At 32.1% G+C, this 15801-nt stretch overlaps 2 protein-coding genes and 1 long non-coding RNA gene across 4 annotated transcripts; 2 read left to right on the top strand and 1 right to left on the bottom strand.

Moving 5' to 3' along the window:
* Positions 1 to 987: 987 nt before the first annotated feature.
* Positions 988 to 2402, bottom strand: LOC106443349. Of its 2 annotated transcripts, XR_001288010.3 has the most exons (4): positions 1999 to 2402; positions 1848 to 1925; positions 1675 to 1766; positions 988 to 1433 (listed from the first exon to the last, which is right to left on the bottom strand). It is a non-coding gene; the product is annotated as an uncharacterized LOC106443349 (long non-coding RNA). The 2 variants fall into 2 exon arrangements; XR_002656332.2 differs by having other exon boundaries at positions 988 to 1766.
* Positions 2403 to 2508: 106 nt separating this feature from the next.
* LOC106443350 (tobamovirus multiplication protein 2B) lies at positions 2509 to 3935 on the top strand. The gene is made up of 5 exons (XM_013884913.3): positions 2509 to 2758; positions 3148 to 3213; positions 3288 to 3352; positions 3419 to 3512; positions 3639 to 3935. Exons 1-5 carry the CDS (start codon positions 2627 to 2629, stop codon positions 3666 to 3668), a joined length of 387 nt encoding a protein of 128 aa, XP_013740367.1. The 5' UTR covers positions 2509 to 2626; the 3' UTR covers positions 3669 to 3935.
* A 2029-nt stretch (positions 3936 to 5964) lies between these two features.
* Positions 5965 to 8535, top strand: LOC106437498 (ribose-phosphate pyrophosphokinase 2, chloroplastic). The gene is made up of 8 exons (XM_013878393.3): positions 5965 to 6349; positions 6736 to 6888; positions 6963 to 7211; positions 7281 to 7424; positions 7510 to 7677; positions 7745 to 7814; positions 8036 to 8117; positions 8223 to 8535. The coding sequence occupies exons 1-8, from the start codon at positions 6203 to 6205 to the stop codon at positions 8401 to 8403; spliced, it is 1194 nt and encodes a 397-aa protein (XP_013733847.1). The 5' UTR covers positions 5965 to 6202; the 3' UTR covers positions 8404 to 8535.
* The last annotated feature ends 7266 nt before the right edge of the window (positions 8536 to 15801 follow it).

Consider the following 15801-nt stretch of genomic DNA (forward strand, 5'->3'; position numbering starts at 1 on the left):
CAAAAATCGACGTCTGAAAATTCTTTATGGGAATAAAGCTAATGAGAAGACCAGTTTAACACCCAAACACCTCAAATCAATGTAAATTGTTCCCCTTCCTTGAGTGTTTTTCTTGTCTGAGAATAACAAAACTTGGCTTCAGTCATGACTACAAATTTTAAGAACTAACTAGATCTCGACCCGCGCAACCGCGCAGGTTTTTGTTTTCATTTATTTTTATACAAAATATTTTATTTTCAATTATAAATTGATATATATTATAATATATATATATATTCATCTATCAATTTTTAAAACATAATAAGTTTACTGTATATTTTTTCATTGAATATATTGTTTCAAACTTTCACATGTATTTGTATCTTCTTCTACATATATATTTTTGGATTATTATTTCATTATTAAAATCATAACTATATATAGAAAGATTAGTAAAATATTGTTTTATTGTCATATTCAAAGATATTGTAACATTTCACAAATTTAGAAAGTTTTTTAAAAATTAAACTTTTCGCTTCATAGATTTATATTCACGAGTAAATAATTAAACATTTAGTTTTTGTTTAATTTTTAAAATAAACTATAGAGTTTAAACTTTGTTTTCATTGGTTTAAGGTAGTAAAGATTAATCAATGTTAGATAATATGATTTTTGTTATTTAAAAAAAATCTTTATAATTTTAAAAGTTAACATAGATAAATATTTAAATATTTAGCATATAGATGTATAGTATTACACATTAAATTATACTCCCTCTATTTCATATTAAGTGTCGTTTTGGGTCTGTGCACACGGATTAAGAAAACAGTTAATTTTGTACATTTCCTATATAAAAACACAATTACCAATACACTTAACCATATTTCAACCAATAGAAAAATAAATTACAGAATAAAACTAATAAATTTTGCATTGAAAATCGAAAAAGACACTTATTTTGTAACGAAAAAAATTCTCTACAACGACACTTATTCAGAAACGGAGGGAATATCTATTTAATTTATACTATCTATAAATCTAATGGATCATCTATTATTTAAATTCAATTATTGATAGCCCAATAAAAATTTCTATTAGGCCCAAAATTTAAATGATAAGATTATATATTAAATGTAATATGATTTTCTGGGAATAAGTCCATTAGGTCTATTTTTTAAAAAAATCACACATGAATCAAGGTTGTGACTTCTGTTTTAATATATAAGATTGATTTTCAGATTCCAGCCTAACAAAAGGATAAATTTCAATATACCACATGTTCTTTTGATTAGAAAGAAAATTAAAGAAAATATGCAATATCATTCGGTCAACAAAGCAACCTCTTTTCCCCTTTTTTTTTTGAACAACCTCAACCTCTTTTCCCTAAGCCACGACGTGTGTCCTTCTCTTCCCGACTTCCTCAAACCTCTCTCATGTTCCATATACTTTGCCAACTGGTAACAAATTTTTTTCAAGAGTTTGCATATGTTTCCAATCATATGTTGTTATCTAATCTACATATATTTCAAAAAATAACAAACTTTTCAAGTTGTGATTTATTTTTTCATGTATTTGCAAATAGAAACGTAATATCTTGTTGTTTTTTAAAACAAACAAAGGCTATATACATCTTGAATTTCATCATGATGATTCCTAGATTTGTCAAATCGATAAAAGTAATTGAATGAATCTCACAAATCATTCATCCAGAAGTAAGGACAGTACTGTGGATTGAGTAGCTCCTTGGCCCTCTTCCGTTGATGTTCTTGTTAGACAGGGAACCTAAACTGCAAAACAAAAATCTTAGAACCATGTATTCGTTTGTCAAGTCTGAAGCAAAGAAAACATTGCTGCTAACTAATCAATACCCTGTCGCTGAAAGAAACTATTCAGTGGAATTGAATATTGAGAAGGTAACTTGTCGGATTACAGAGCTGTTTCCATACCTGTGGCTAACTCAAAACGAATTAGCATGCACAGTTTTAAGTACTTACCAAAATCTATAATCCTAAAGATTACCTTCGTCAGAGACCATCAATGTGTGGAATTGGAAAGCTTACGGGTGAGAGGATCGAAGAGATGAATCTCACGGGATAGGATGTACCTTTATATATATAGTCGAAGATTCAGAGAAAGGAAATAAAGGAAGATGCATTCAATGATAGATTGTTAGAGGAGTTGGAGCAATTGTTAAAAGTTCGTTAAAGACGACCTTTGGATACAGCCTAGTCCCGTTACGTCTCTAGAAGAAGAAGAAGGTATTCAACGGCGAGAAGACGTAATTGAAACGGCAGACTGTCCTAGACGAATAATATCTAGCTATACACGGCCCCTTTTGAATTGAATAAAAGCCCATACCAAATATCGAGTCCATGAACATAATAATACATCAAAAACAAAATTCCGTACTTCGTCCCTCATGACACACACGTGGCGGAAAAAGCTCCCTTCTCCCTGCTGAGCTGGACATGCTAAAGAGAGAACAAAGCCTCCTTTATTTATATAGATAAATAAATAGATATATCTATCAGCACAAAATAAGATTAATCTAAATTAGAGGGAGGGCAATAACAATTTATTTTATTTACAAGTTGCCACCTTTATTTTCAGTTTTCTTAAAAAAAATTACGAAGGGCGAAAACAGATAATGGCGACGGCATCGGAGAACGCAAGAGGAGGTGACAAAACGGCGAAGGCAGTCGTCGCCGATCAGATATCGCAGGCTGTTAATTCTACTGCTAACCTTCTCCATCTGATGCGTCAATCGTCTTCTGCTCAGGTACACTCTTGAAACCCGCGTGCTTGCATAGTACCAATGTAGATCGTGCGATTGCGATCGGATCGAACATTTGAGCCAAATCTGCATTGTTCATGTCAAATTTTAATAGCTAGCTTTGGCCTTTTGAGTGCTCTATAGATTGTTTTTGGGATAGATTGATTATATTATATCTCCATAAGTGAGAAGACAGATTATGTTAACTATTGTGTAACAGTGTCGTTGATGTTCAAAGCAGACGATGACTTCTATGTTGTTGGAAACTAGCTAGGTTCACGCTAATTTGCTACTGTGTAGATATGAAGCTATGTAACAAGTTGTACAAAAGATTGAGATTTGGATACCCTTTACTTTCATGTGCTTCAAGTTTTTGAAAATTTGCTATGTTGCAGGCCCAGTTGGCAAAGCTCCCAAAGAATCTTTTGGCCAAAGCTTCTTTAACTAAGGCCACTGGACAAGTATGTATGTTCATGTAAAAAGAACATATATAGTTACTGGTTTCTTATGTATTATCTTTTTTTTTCTCTCCAAGTCGTTGGCGCAGCTTCCTCAAGTGATTTCATCTCTGGATGCCCATATAGAAAGCGGCTTGAACAGGTTTGATCTCTTTTTAGATGCTTTGTAGCTCTTGTGTTCTAATCCAAGTTTCATCTCTTAACACAGTGGCGTTCATTTAAACACAGTAACCCAGTTACTTGAAAACATGGAAAGCACGCAGCTTCGTGCTCTTCGACAATCTAACTTATCCCCTGTGGTGGTATAAACTCAATCTCTTAGTTTTGCAATAATGAATTTCTTCATTCTTTTACTTTTTTATTTTATTAGCAAAGCTACTGAGATTATCAATATATAAATTTGTGTTGTTTTTCCTTTTCCTCATTAGGACAACAATCAATCTCCAGAGCAGAGTTAAACATTTCAGACAAATGTTTCCTCAGTAGTACATATGTGTATCTACAATAAACTTCTTCATAAGGTACAGTTTCTCTATCCAATATTTCTATCCTTCTGGTCCCAAATTTTTACTTTGGTGACTGCAAATTTATCCCAACTTGATGGCCTTAACGTGTGTCGAAACAAGCCTTTCCGCAATATCTATGTTGTTTTAGAACAAGTCTTTTGTAAAGTTGAATCCTTTTTTTATTTAGAAGTAGAATCACGTCTTCACCTTTTTGATTAAGTGACTTATTCTTTCAAAGATGTGCACTTTTCCGTGTTGTCGATGGCCAATATTGATGATGAGAACCAGTCTACTTGTATAGCGGGCCAAAAGGAACCCCCAAACGAATAGTCTTCTGTTGAATCCCAAGTGACATGAAAACTTCTTAGAAACAAGTGGCGTTAAAGAATCAGACAAACAATAAGATTGAAAATGACTACGATAGCACTAAAAAAGTTTTTGTCACAAATATAACCTATAAGAATAAAAATGACCAAAATAGCATTTAATGTTTTATCAAAAGAGATATCTCAATGGTAAATTTATTTAGACATTAGGGTTTAAAGTTAAGGGGTGGAGTTTAGGATTTAGGGTTTATAGTTTATGGTTTATGGTTTATGGTTTATGGTTTATGGTTTAGGGTTTAGAGTTAAGGGGTGGGGTTTAGGATTTAGGGTTTAGGGTTTAGGGTTTAGGGTTTAGGGTTTAGGGTTTAGGGTTTAGAGTTAAGGGATGAGGTTTAGGATTTAGGATTTAGGATTTAGGGTTTAGGGTTTAGAGTTTGTTTTAGGATTTAGAGTTGGAGAATGTAGTTTTGGGATAAGATTTCAAATTTTGAAAAATAAAAAAATTTCAAATTTTTTAAAAAATAAAATGTTATTTTTGTGATTTTAGTTTTTGAAAACTATTTTTGTGACATAAATTTAGAAATGTGCCGTAAGATTATTTAGAATTTGTGTTTGGATTCTTATCGGTAGTCGACACGTCCTCCTGTACAGCTTGCTCTGAACACTCGACTACAGGTTCTATTATATCCGAATTGCCGTCAAATTAAAATTTATAGCTAAACAAAATAAGAGGAACTTCTTCAATAAAGGTTGTACTAACTTCTACCATACATATTTCTAATCTAAAAATGATCTTTTAGAAGCTTTACCATTTAATCAAATGAAAAAAAAATTAAGTTGATAAAACTAGCTATATCCTTGCAGAGTTACGAAAAATCATACCTTTGTACTTGTAGCGTTTTAGATATACATAAAAAATAAAAAAATTAGTAACGTTTTAGATATACATAAGCGAAACTTTTGATCGTATCAAATTTATAATGTGTATGAAATTTTATTATATTAAATTTACCACTATTTTGTATATATTTACAATGGATATATAGATACTAATACACATATATGTGAAGATGTCAATGTTTAATAGCATTTATAAATTAAATCAAAACAAAATTTTCCAAATTATCAGACAAATTATTAAATCAAAACACATAACTCAGTTAGATTACTCTTGAAAGTATTTAGAAAAAGAAATAGTAAAATCTCCAAGTTGTTAGATATAAATTAATCTCCTGATCGGATCAAATTTATAACATGTATGATGTATGAAATTTTATTATATTAAATATAGTAACATTATTTTGTATATATTTACAATAGATATATACTTTCTCCGTTTCATATTATTTGTCGTTTTAGAGTTAAAATTTTGTTTCATTTTAAGTGTCGTTTTATATTTTCGATGCAAAATAATTTAATAAAAATATTCTATATTTTATTTTTTCTAATGGTTGAAATATGGTTAGGTGTGTAGGTACGATGTTTTTATTTTGAAAATATGTAAAATTAATTGTTTTCATAATCTGTTTGCGTTGGCTAAAAGTAAAACGACAAATAAAGTGTAAAGGAGGGGGAGTATGTACTAATACACATATATGTGAAGATGTTAATGTTTAATAACATTTATAATAAAGTCAAACAAATATTATCAAACTATCAGAAAAATTATTCCGATCAAAATACATAACTCAATTGGATTATTCTTGAAAGTATTATTAATATAGTGTTTATCTCTCCACGAATTTATAAAGTAAACTAGTAAAGAAAGAAATATATAACAGAGTGGGGACATTCCTGAGAAAACAATAAATTTGTCTTTTGACTCGTTGAAAGTTAAGTCCCTACATGACACGTAAGCAGAGACAAGTAGGCTTCCAGCGAAACGACAGAGTTTCAGTAAGAATATTGTATTTGAGTTTGTAATCTCGAGAAAAGTTAGAAAAAGCCTTTCGCCGCACCGCCTGATGTTAACAAAAGGAGAGAAGAATTCACATTCGAATTCGAATTCGGATTATTCGTCCCTCTCGCTCCAATCCTGAAACGCTAACCCTAATTCCCTTTCGAATCAGTTCTCATCTCTACGGCGAGAATCTGATACACTCTGAGATTCCCTTCTCCGCCTATATATAAATTTCAGGTGCTGTAGACGTATCATTACTCATGGCGTCGATGGCACTGACTTCTCCTCCCGGCGTTAAGATTCCTTCTTACATGGCAGCCTCCTCGTCTTCGTCTCTCTTCTCCCGCTCCTCGATTTCATTCAGGACCGTTGAATCTCGCTCCCGTATCTGCGTTTCCAGTTCCGCGGTGAGCATTCTTTTTTTTTTTTTCTCACGTCAATAGATGAATTTGATATATACATCATTATCTTATAAGTATTGAATCCTGGAATATTTGATATTTAAAATTGAAAAAAAGCTTATCGTTTTATAATTCTGATTTGAATTCGCTAGTTTAAAACTATAAACTAAGCATCTGTAACTTTGTTGACTTGGGAGGGTTCAGTCAGAAATTAAATTGTGTGTTTGGCCAGACAAAAGATAGAGCATGTCTTAGACTGTTAGGCCTCTTAAAATTTCCGAACTGGAGGCAGTCTGCATTATAACGGATACCCGATCAGTAAAAAAAAAAAAAAAAAGAAACTATATGAATCTTTCTTTGCCTTTTTTTTTTTTTTTTTTTTTTTTTGATAGAAATGCAATTTGAACGGGAACGCTCGTATCCCAATCATCAATGAGACGACACTTCCAAAGTACTTTGATTCTTCCCGGTTGGAGAAATCGGCCAGTAGAGCCAATACCAAGCTCAAGTTGTTCTCTGGCACTGCCAATCCAGCGCTTTCTCAGGTTAGTTTTCTCTCAACAAACTTTGATCACTCTTTTTAATCAATTTGCTAAACTCTCTGGAAACTTTGTTGAAGGAAATCGCTTGGTATATGGGCTTGGAGCTTGGGAAGATCAGCATAAAGAGGTTTGCTGATGGAGAGGTCTACGTTCAGCTGAAAGAAAGCGTTAGAGGCTGTGATGTCTTCTTGGTGCAGCCTACTTGCACTCCAACTAATGAGAATCTCATGGAGCTTTTGATCATGGTGGATGCTTGCAGAAGAGCGTCCGCTAAGAAAGTCACAGCTGTGATTCCTTATTTTGGATACGCGAGAGCTGACAGAAAGGTAAAGGTCTCTTTTACTATTTATGAGGTTTCCAGTGAATTTAAATCTTATTGTAATCTACTGTTGTAGACACAAGGGCGTGAATCCATTGCTGCCAAACTGGTGGCGAACCTTATAACAGAAGCTGGTGCGGATCGGGTTCTTGCATGTGATCTTCATTCAGGACAGTCCATGGGTTATTTCGACATACCCGTGGATCATGTCTATTGCCAGGTAAACTTAAACGTCAAAGTTCTTGATATATTTTCGTCTCCTTTTTAATGATCTTTAACTCAAAATTCTGTGATTATTGTTTCAGCCTGTGATACTTGATTACCTTGCTAGCAAGTCGATTTCCTCAAAGGATTTGGTTGTGGTTTCTCCTGATGTTGGTGGAGTAGCAAGGGCACGTGCTTTTGCTAAGAAGTTATCTGATGCTCCACTCGCTATTGTTGATAAAAGGCGCCACGGCCACAATGTTGCCGAGGTATAATTCCAAATTCACCCTATTTCTCTTTTCCAAATACTCAGTTTTTCTACTTGCTGTCACGCAGGTCATGAACCTAATCGGTGATGTTAAAGGCAAAGTTGCTGTAATGGTAGATGACATGATTGATACCGCTGGTTAGTGAAAAATATGTGTGAAGTTACATTTTCTATCGATCTGTTACAATCAACTCTAAACTCTATTCGCTCCCACAACAATCACTAAATAGTACATACCGTTCTCATGTGCAGGCCACCCATAACCATAGCATCATATCACTAATAAACAGATATATGATGCAATGATTTGCATACTGAAGCAACTTTGCTAAGAACCATTTACTTATTAATTTGTGCAGGAACCATTGTGAAAGGAGCAGCTCTTCTACATGAGGAGGGTGCTCGTGAGGTTTACGCTTGCTGCACGCATGCGGTTTTCAGGTGAACTCATTAGCTCGATTTCACCATTTTTATCTTCCATATTTTTATAGAAAAACATGTGATGAGACGCTCTCTCTCCTTTTCTCGAATGAATGAATGTGACAGTCCGCCAGCGATAGAGCGGTTATCGAGCGGTTTGCTGCAAGAAGTGATAGTGACGAATACTTTACCGGTAGCGGAGAAGAATTACTTCCCGCAGCTAACGATATTATCGGTGGCTAATCTTCTGGGTGAGACCATTTGGCGTGTCCATGATGATAGCTCCGTTAGCAGCATTTTTCTTTGATGTTTTGTTTTTGTTAATCGGGTTAAGGTTCGGTTTAGGATTGGTTTACGTTCTTTCTTTCTTCTATTCACAGTTTCTGTATCCCTTAACTATGTTTTTTGGTCAATAGCGCTTAACTATATTTTGCTTCTATTTCTCGCTCATGCTTTGTCACTTGTCTGAGTTCTACTTTTTTCATCTTATTTTTAGTTTAGACTTTAGGTATCAATAATATAGAATTTTAATTTTTAACACCCTTTATACAATTTACATTTATGAAATATCATCAATGATTTATGATAATTAGGTGTTTTGCCCGCATATGCAGACATAATCGTTTTACTAATAATTATTAATAATTATTAATATATGTATTACTAGGGGGTGTCGAATATTGTTTTATTGTTAATAAGTATGAGTTTTCTGGATGATATAATTATGTAGCCGTCTTTATTTGTTAAAAGTATTATTTGTATTTTTACTGTATTATGTAGTAGTAAGTGATATGTTAATATATTTTGTGTTTGTTTTTTCAATAATGTGTTGTCGTGTATATAATAGTATTTGTTAGTGGTGACGTGAGCCTCTCATATAAAGCATATTTAATTTCAATAACTTTGCATTTATATATTTGTTGATTCTAAGATTAACGATTTCAGAGTCAAAATAATATTTTATTGTATTTTCAAAATTTTGAACATTATTTTTTTGAGATGTTTTTAGCCATATCTCTATATTTTGACCTTACCTATCACCATCTTTGTATTTCGTTTACCTCACCGGTGCTTCTCCCAGGAATGATTGTTATGTTTTGGAGTAGAGTTATTGTCCGTCTTGTCCTGTGAGATTATCTCATATTTGTTGTAGGTCGGGTCTATGAGTTCCAAGTTGTGCGGTTGTTTCTCACTGCATTGTAGGTTGTTTCGGTCAATATTGATTGCTCCTCTTCTTCCTTAAATTTTGGCTAATGTTGGAGACTGCACCTTCTAGGGTTGGGTCAGAGTTTAGGCGTCGTTGATTTTTTTCCTTGTCGTTGGCTTGACGTCGATGGTCTCTGCTCGTCTTGGTTTTAAAATTTTGTTTTTTTCGTGATCTAACTTCTTTTATCTCTTTCATAGCTTGAGTACGGCTCTACGGTTTGTTAATTTCATTTTGTTTTCCATTCCCTCGCTGTTCTCTCATCTCGTTGCAGTTTTCATTGCTGCTCGCATCTCTAGTAGCTCTCATTTCTGCCATGTTTGCCACTCTAGGTTTGGATAGTGTTTTCCTCCGTGTATGCTCGGTGGGCTTGGAAGGTTGTTTATGGTATCAAGCTTGAGCTCTGGTTTCTCGGTGGTTGGCTTCTATTCTCGCTCCCTCAGGTTGTTTCTTTTATTTCCATGTTTCCCTTGGTATAGGCGTACGGAGTTAATCTCATGGAGATTTGGTCCTTTTTATCTAGAGTTTTGTTGTTCTTCGTTGGCATGGGCGTCTTGCTTTAGTTTGTGAGATGCTTCTTACCTCTTAGCTGGTGGCTAGGCTTTTGGGGCTTTAGGCATGTGTCTTCCTACTTCGTGCTGACTTTGGCATTTTGGTCATTATTTTTCTTCTGACTTGCTTTTTGGTTCTTTGCATTGGTACTCTATCACACACATTTGTGTTCGGAGGATTGCTTTGTCTCAAATTTTATCTTTTTACTTTTTTTCTGACTTCTGATTATTTTAGCTAAAACACTCTCTAGTAAGATGAGGTAATTTAGTCTTCATTCTTAATCTCTTTTCAGTTTCGGACCTTTATTGAGTTAGTATTATTATGAAATTTTACCTTTTTTTTGTGGTTGTAGAGGTTTTAGGTTTAGACCAAATGGTGTGCTCTAGTTTCTTCTTCTTAGTTTAGTTATATTATGATTTTTAATAGTGAAATAAATATTTAATTTGTACATTAAAAAAATAGAAAATAGTAAAAAATAATAAATAGTGAAAGTTAATATTATTTTTAGTTGTTCATAAATTAAATATTTAAAATTATTTATATTATTTTACTTATTTCTTTATTCATCTTGAATTTTACTAACCAATAAAATAATTATCAAATTTCATATAATGATTCTTTGTGCGAGAACGATTAGATAACTAAAATTCTCAGAAATTCTATCAGACTAGAAAATTTTGATTTCTTTTGTTATTTGTTTATTTATTCTAATTTTCTGAGTTTTTGCATTATTCAAGTTCCATCAGTAATTTTTTAATATAACAAACATGTGAATTTTGATGAAAAAATAAAAGAGGACACGTGGCAGCAAACCCCCCTGACACTTGTCAGAAGAAGGGAAAATGTCTACTTTATATATATAGATGATTTAAACATGATGATAACTTATTCTGTATATTTTTCTATCATTTTAGTTTTCTTTGATTTTTATCTCGGTTTACGTCTTCTTAACACAAAGCAAAACCATAAAACTATGAGACCATGAGAACATAAATATATATCAAATATTGCATACAATAAAATAAACTAAAAATGCGAACTTTTTTTTGACAAAGAAGAATGTGAACTTTTGGTTTCTATTAATCTATTTTGTATTTTTAAACCAGAAAAATGCATTAAATTACCAAAAAAACATTGAAATACACAAATTCAAGTAAACTTTAGAAGAAAACTTATTGAAAAAATGAATTGAGATAATGATAATATTTCATTGGTTTACTTGATAAATATATACATTAACTTATCTTCATATTTCATAAGTTTACATTTCATAAAACAAAAAAAAAATAGATAATGATAGTTTTATTATTATAGTTATTATACAATGATAAATCTAATTATCTATAATATCTACTTTAACCGTTTTAGAAACTAAACCATTAAACACATGTTCATAACATGATTACATAGTGAACTCTCTAAACTTAATAGCAAAACATAAGTTTTCTTATATATTTAGCAGTAATAAAACATACACGTAAAATAACTAATTCATAATTCCAAACTGTATGTAACAAAACCGATTTGCTTCCTAGTCTTTCAAACTCAACGAAAGAAAGAAAAACATAAAACTCCAACTAAACATAAAAAAAATATCGAAAGTATATAAATATAGATGTCAAGAACCCAAAAAAGATCTAGAGCTAAAGAGAGAATTAAGCTTTGATGTTGTTTATATAGTCATTAATGCAAACAACTCCAACCAATAATATTGTTTAACCTGCACAAAACGATTGAACCATTGAAAAGAGAATGTTCACATCAGCATGAAAGTGATGAAGATAACACAAGCAATTGAAACAACCAGAAAACACTATACCCAGAGGATGAAACAAAAACTATAACTGATACAACTTGGATTGAATGAGAAAAATGAAACTATATAGTTTAAAACCTCTTACGTCACCTGAAAATAAGAATTGGTCTTCACTTGTGAAAGTTAAAATATTTATAGTTCTAGTTTCAATTATAAAGTCTGAGATGGTTATATTATTTAAATTAATAAATTAATGATTTAAGCTAAAAATAATAAGAATATGACAAATAATCAAAATTAAATAAAATCATGGATAATGTGATAATTCAGCAAAATCATAGATATATTATTTAAATTAATAAATTAAATAGAAATTTCGTAATATTTATATTATTTAAATTAATAAATTAAATATTTAAGTTAAAAACAAATAAGAATATGAAAAATAAACAAGAATTAGCTAAAATCATGGAGAATGTGACAAATCAGTAAAATCATTTCATATAAATAGAATTTCAAAATAGTTATATTATTGGGTGAATTAATGTATAATACATAAAGAATAATGATATTAGCTAAATACCTCAAACCAAAAGAAAGGCTGATGTACAGTGTCTTTTCTCATAGCCAAATTACCAAATCACCTTAATAATTATCGATGTGGAATGTAGTCAATAGGGACATGATGGTCATTTGTATAAGTTGAATCGTGGGGGAGTAAAGAAAAAAAAAATATACACCTAAATATGATATAATGTTTGGGTATGGAGTGAAAATTCTTTATATTATTTAAATATTTAATTTAAAAACTAATAAGAATATGACAAATAAGCAAAAATTAGCTAAAATTATGGAGAGTGAGACAAATCAGCAAAATCACTTCATAAATAATAGTATAGATTTATAAAGTTTGGAGATTTCGTCTATTTTTCGATACACAATTTATATTTCAACAGAAAGAGGGGACTAAGTAAGCGGTTGGCAAATAAAAGAGCAAATGGATATTTTTTATATTATTATTTAAAGAAACACATAATAATTTAGGATGATCCTGCCGGCTCGAGAAAAGTCTGCAACATAAACTAGGGTTTTCAAAATCTTAATAGACTCGGATCCAAAAAACTGACTCTAATAGATCTGATTTAGTAAGAATTGATTCATACCCAATTTCAAATATTAATATCTAAGACTAAAATAATTTAAAATATTAATATCTAAGACTAAAAGTCAATGTGTTGTCTAGAAGAAGGTGATCGGTTGGGCCGTACGAAATGACTTTAGCTTTAATTTTTATTTACAGCTTTAAAAAACACGAATCATACTTTATTTTAATTTTCAAAGCTACCAAAACAAATAAAGTTACAGCAAAAAACAAAAAAAAATGTTTGTAAAAGTTTTATTTTCTAAAGCTCCATCTTTTCATCTGTAGGAAATTTTAAACTTACATCCTTTTAAAGCTAAATAAAAAAATTCTACAGACTAAATTTTAAAGTAATTTTTTTACAGTTGCAACCCAACCAATCACACCCAATATTATTTCAGAAGTCAGTTTCATATGTATCGCACTCACATTAATTCTTATGATAGTTTTTTTACGATGATATCTTTAATGAATCAAATATATCTAATTGTCATTATTAATTTTTTATATAGATTTCCTTTTTCTTTATATTTATATGGTAAAGAACATTTATAAATTTTTAAACGAAAATATATTTTTATATATTATGTAATTCATAAAAATGAAAGTTCACAAAATCATCTTGATTTTAAAGTAAAGAACTAATCTCCCCATTTAAAAGATATTAAACAACACAAGAGGCATTCGACATGGCGATCCTCTATGTCCATACCTTTTTATACTCTGTGCAGAAGTCTTATCACACTTAATGAGTAGAGCAATGGCGGATCGGTCTTTACTTGGAATTAAGATCTCCAATCAAGCGCCATCAGTCAATCATCTTTTATTTGATGACGACTCCTTATTTTTCTCACTGGCTAATCCACGAGCAGGCAATAAGTTAAAGAAGATCATTGAAGTATATGAGGCTGTTTCGGGACAGGCAGTTAATCTGAGCAAATCTTCTATTACATTTGGTCATAAGGTTTCTGCTGCAGTTCGTACACGTATGAGAAATATTTTGGGAATCCACAGTGAAGGAGGCATTGGTAAATATTTAGATATGCCTGAACAATTCAGTAATAGAAAAAGTGATATGTTTGCGTATATCATAGATAAGGTCAAGGCAGTAACGCAAGGCTGGAGTCAAAAAATACTTATCACCAGGAGAAAAAGAGGTTCTACTTAAGACGGTGGCATTGGCAATGCATATCTTCTCTATGAACGTGTTCAGATTACCAAAAGAGGTTTGTGAGGAGATTAATAAAGTGCTTGCAAAGTTCTGGTGGGGGAAAGGAGACAACAAAGGTATGCATGGAAGAGAGTGAGTAGACAACAAGGGTATGCATTGGTATGCATGGAAGAGAGTGAGTATACCAAAGGGTGAAGGTGGACTGGGTTTTAGAGATTTAGAGAAATTTAATAAAGCTCTCCTCGGGAAACAAGTCTGGCGGATAATGCAAAACCCAGGATGCCTGATGGCTCGTGTTTTGAAAGCTCGTTATTTTCATGATGGTGATATTCTAACAGCAGTTCAGAAGAAGAAAACATCATATGCGTGGAAGTCAATCTTATATGGGAGAGATCTGTTTAAACAAGGATTGAGATATGTTATTGGAGATGGTAGTTTTGTTAATACTTGGACAGATCCCTGGATACCGGATCACCCACCACGAGCTCCCAGGGCAAAGGTTGAAGGAGCAGTAGTTGGTAAAAGTACATCAGCTATTTGAACACATAGGTAATGAATGGGAAGAACAAAAAGTGAGAGAATATGTAGCGGATGAAGATATTTTGAAGGTTTTAGCTATTAAGCTATAGGAAATGGCTACGCTGGACCTTCTTGGATGGCATTATAATGATAATGGTATCTATTCGGTGAAATCATGATACTGGTTAGCTACTCATTTGCCAAATCAAGAGATTATTCAACCCACTTATGGAAACACTACAATCAAGAAGAAACTATGGAGAACACAAATTCCTTCGAAGATTCATCATTTTGTTTGGAAAGCTGTTTCAAGAAGTCTACCCACAGGGTCTAATCTGAAGCGACGAGATGTAACAACTCAAAATCAATGTTGCCGATGCTATAGCAGTGAAGAAACAGAGAAACATATATTGTTTGATTGTCCATATGCTCAACAGATATGGAGAGCCTCTGGTATCTCAAATAGGATATTGACAGACACAAATGCTACTCTAGAAAAGAAGATGGAAGCTTGCTTACAATGCTGTACATCAGTTCGATTGAGATATATGGCTAACCTCCCATTCTGTTACTTTGGAGGATTTGGAAGAATCGAAATATGCTTATTTTTCAGCAGAAATATGTGGATGGACGACAAGTATTACAACAAGCTTGTAAGGATGCACATGAATGGGCTAAACAATCAACATGCACTTATTCTATGAGGAGAGGCAGCAATGACTATAGAGGAGCTATACCACATATAAGACAGTGGAAGAGACCACCACCAGGGTGGATTAAATGTAATGTTGATGCATCGTTTGTTAATTCAGAAGTTCCTAGTAAGGCTGGTTGGATTTTAAGAGATGATCGTGCTACATACAGAGGAGCAGGACAAGCGATAGGAAGATGCGTTGATACTGCTTTGGAGAGTGAGTTACATGGAATCCGTATTGGGATGCAAAAATGCTGGTTTAAAGGATATACAAAGCTAATCATTGAGGGAAACTGTAAGAAAACCATTGACCTACTTAATAGAAGATCCTTATACTTTTCTAGATATAACTGGATTCGTGAAGTATTTTGGTGGAAAGAGAAGTTTGATAATACTTCAACAGAGCTGCTGATACTTTGGCGAAGATGAATATTCCTTTTAATAATACTTATTGTTTTATAGTTATGCACCAAGTTCAATTTCATCATAAAGCAGACGTTATAAAAAAAGATATTGAACAACATAATATACATTTTAAAAGTATACGTATTTTATTTAAATTAATATTTTCTCAAATTGTTACAAAAATATTTTAAATTACATAAACTAAGATATCTTAATGAATAAAAAATATTTTATTTTTTTAGTTTAAGTTTCCTTTTTATATT

Source organism: Brassica napus, chromosome C5, assembly GCF_020379485.1.
Source record: "Brassica napus cultivar Da-Ae chromosome C5, Da-Ae, whole genome shotgun sequence".
Taxonomy (NCBI): domain Eukaryota; kingdom Viridiplantae; phylum Streptophyta; class Magnoliopsida; order Brassicales; family Brassicaceae; genus Brassica; species Brassica napus.

Excerpts from the sequence above, each read along its gene's own strand:
- LOC106443350 (XM_013884913.3), top strand. The coding sequence starts at position 2,627 with ATGGCGACGGCATCGGAGAACGCAAGAGGAGGTGACAAAACGGCGAAG. Across the intron at positions 3,214-3,287 it reads TAACTAAGGCCACTGGACAA|TCGTTGGCGCAGCTTCCTCA; the intron begins GTATGTATGTTC and ends TTTCTCTCCAAG. Across the intron at positions 3,513-3,638 it reads CTAACTTATCCCCTGTGGTG|GACAACAATCAATCTCCAGA; the intron begins GTATAAACTCAA and ends TTTCCTCATTAG.
- LOC106437498 (XM_013878393.3), top strand. The coding sequence starts at position 6,203 with ATGGCGTCGATGGCACTGACTTCTCCTCCCGGCGTTAAGATTCCTTCT. Across the intron at positions 7,678-7,744 it reads ACGGCCACAATGTTGCCGAG|GTCATGAACCTAATCGGTGA; the intron begins GTATAATTCCAA and ends GCTGTCACGCAG. Across the intron at positions 7,815-8,035 it reads TGACATGATTGATACCGCTG|GAACCATTGTGAAAGGAGCA; the intron begins GTTAGTGAAAAA and ends TAATTTGTGCAG.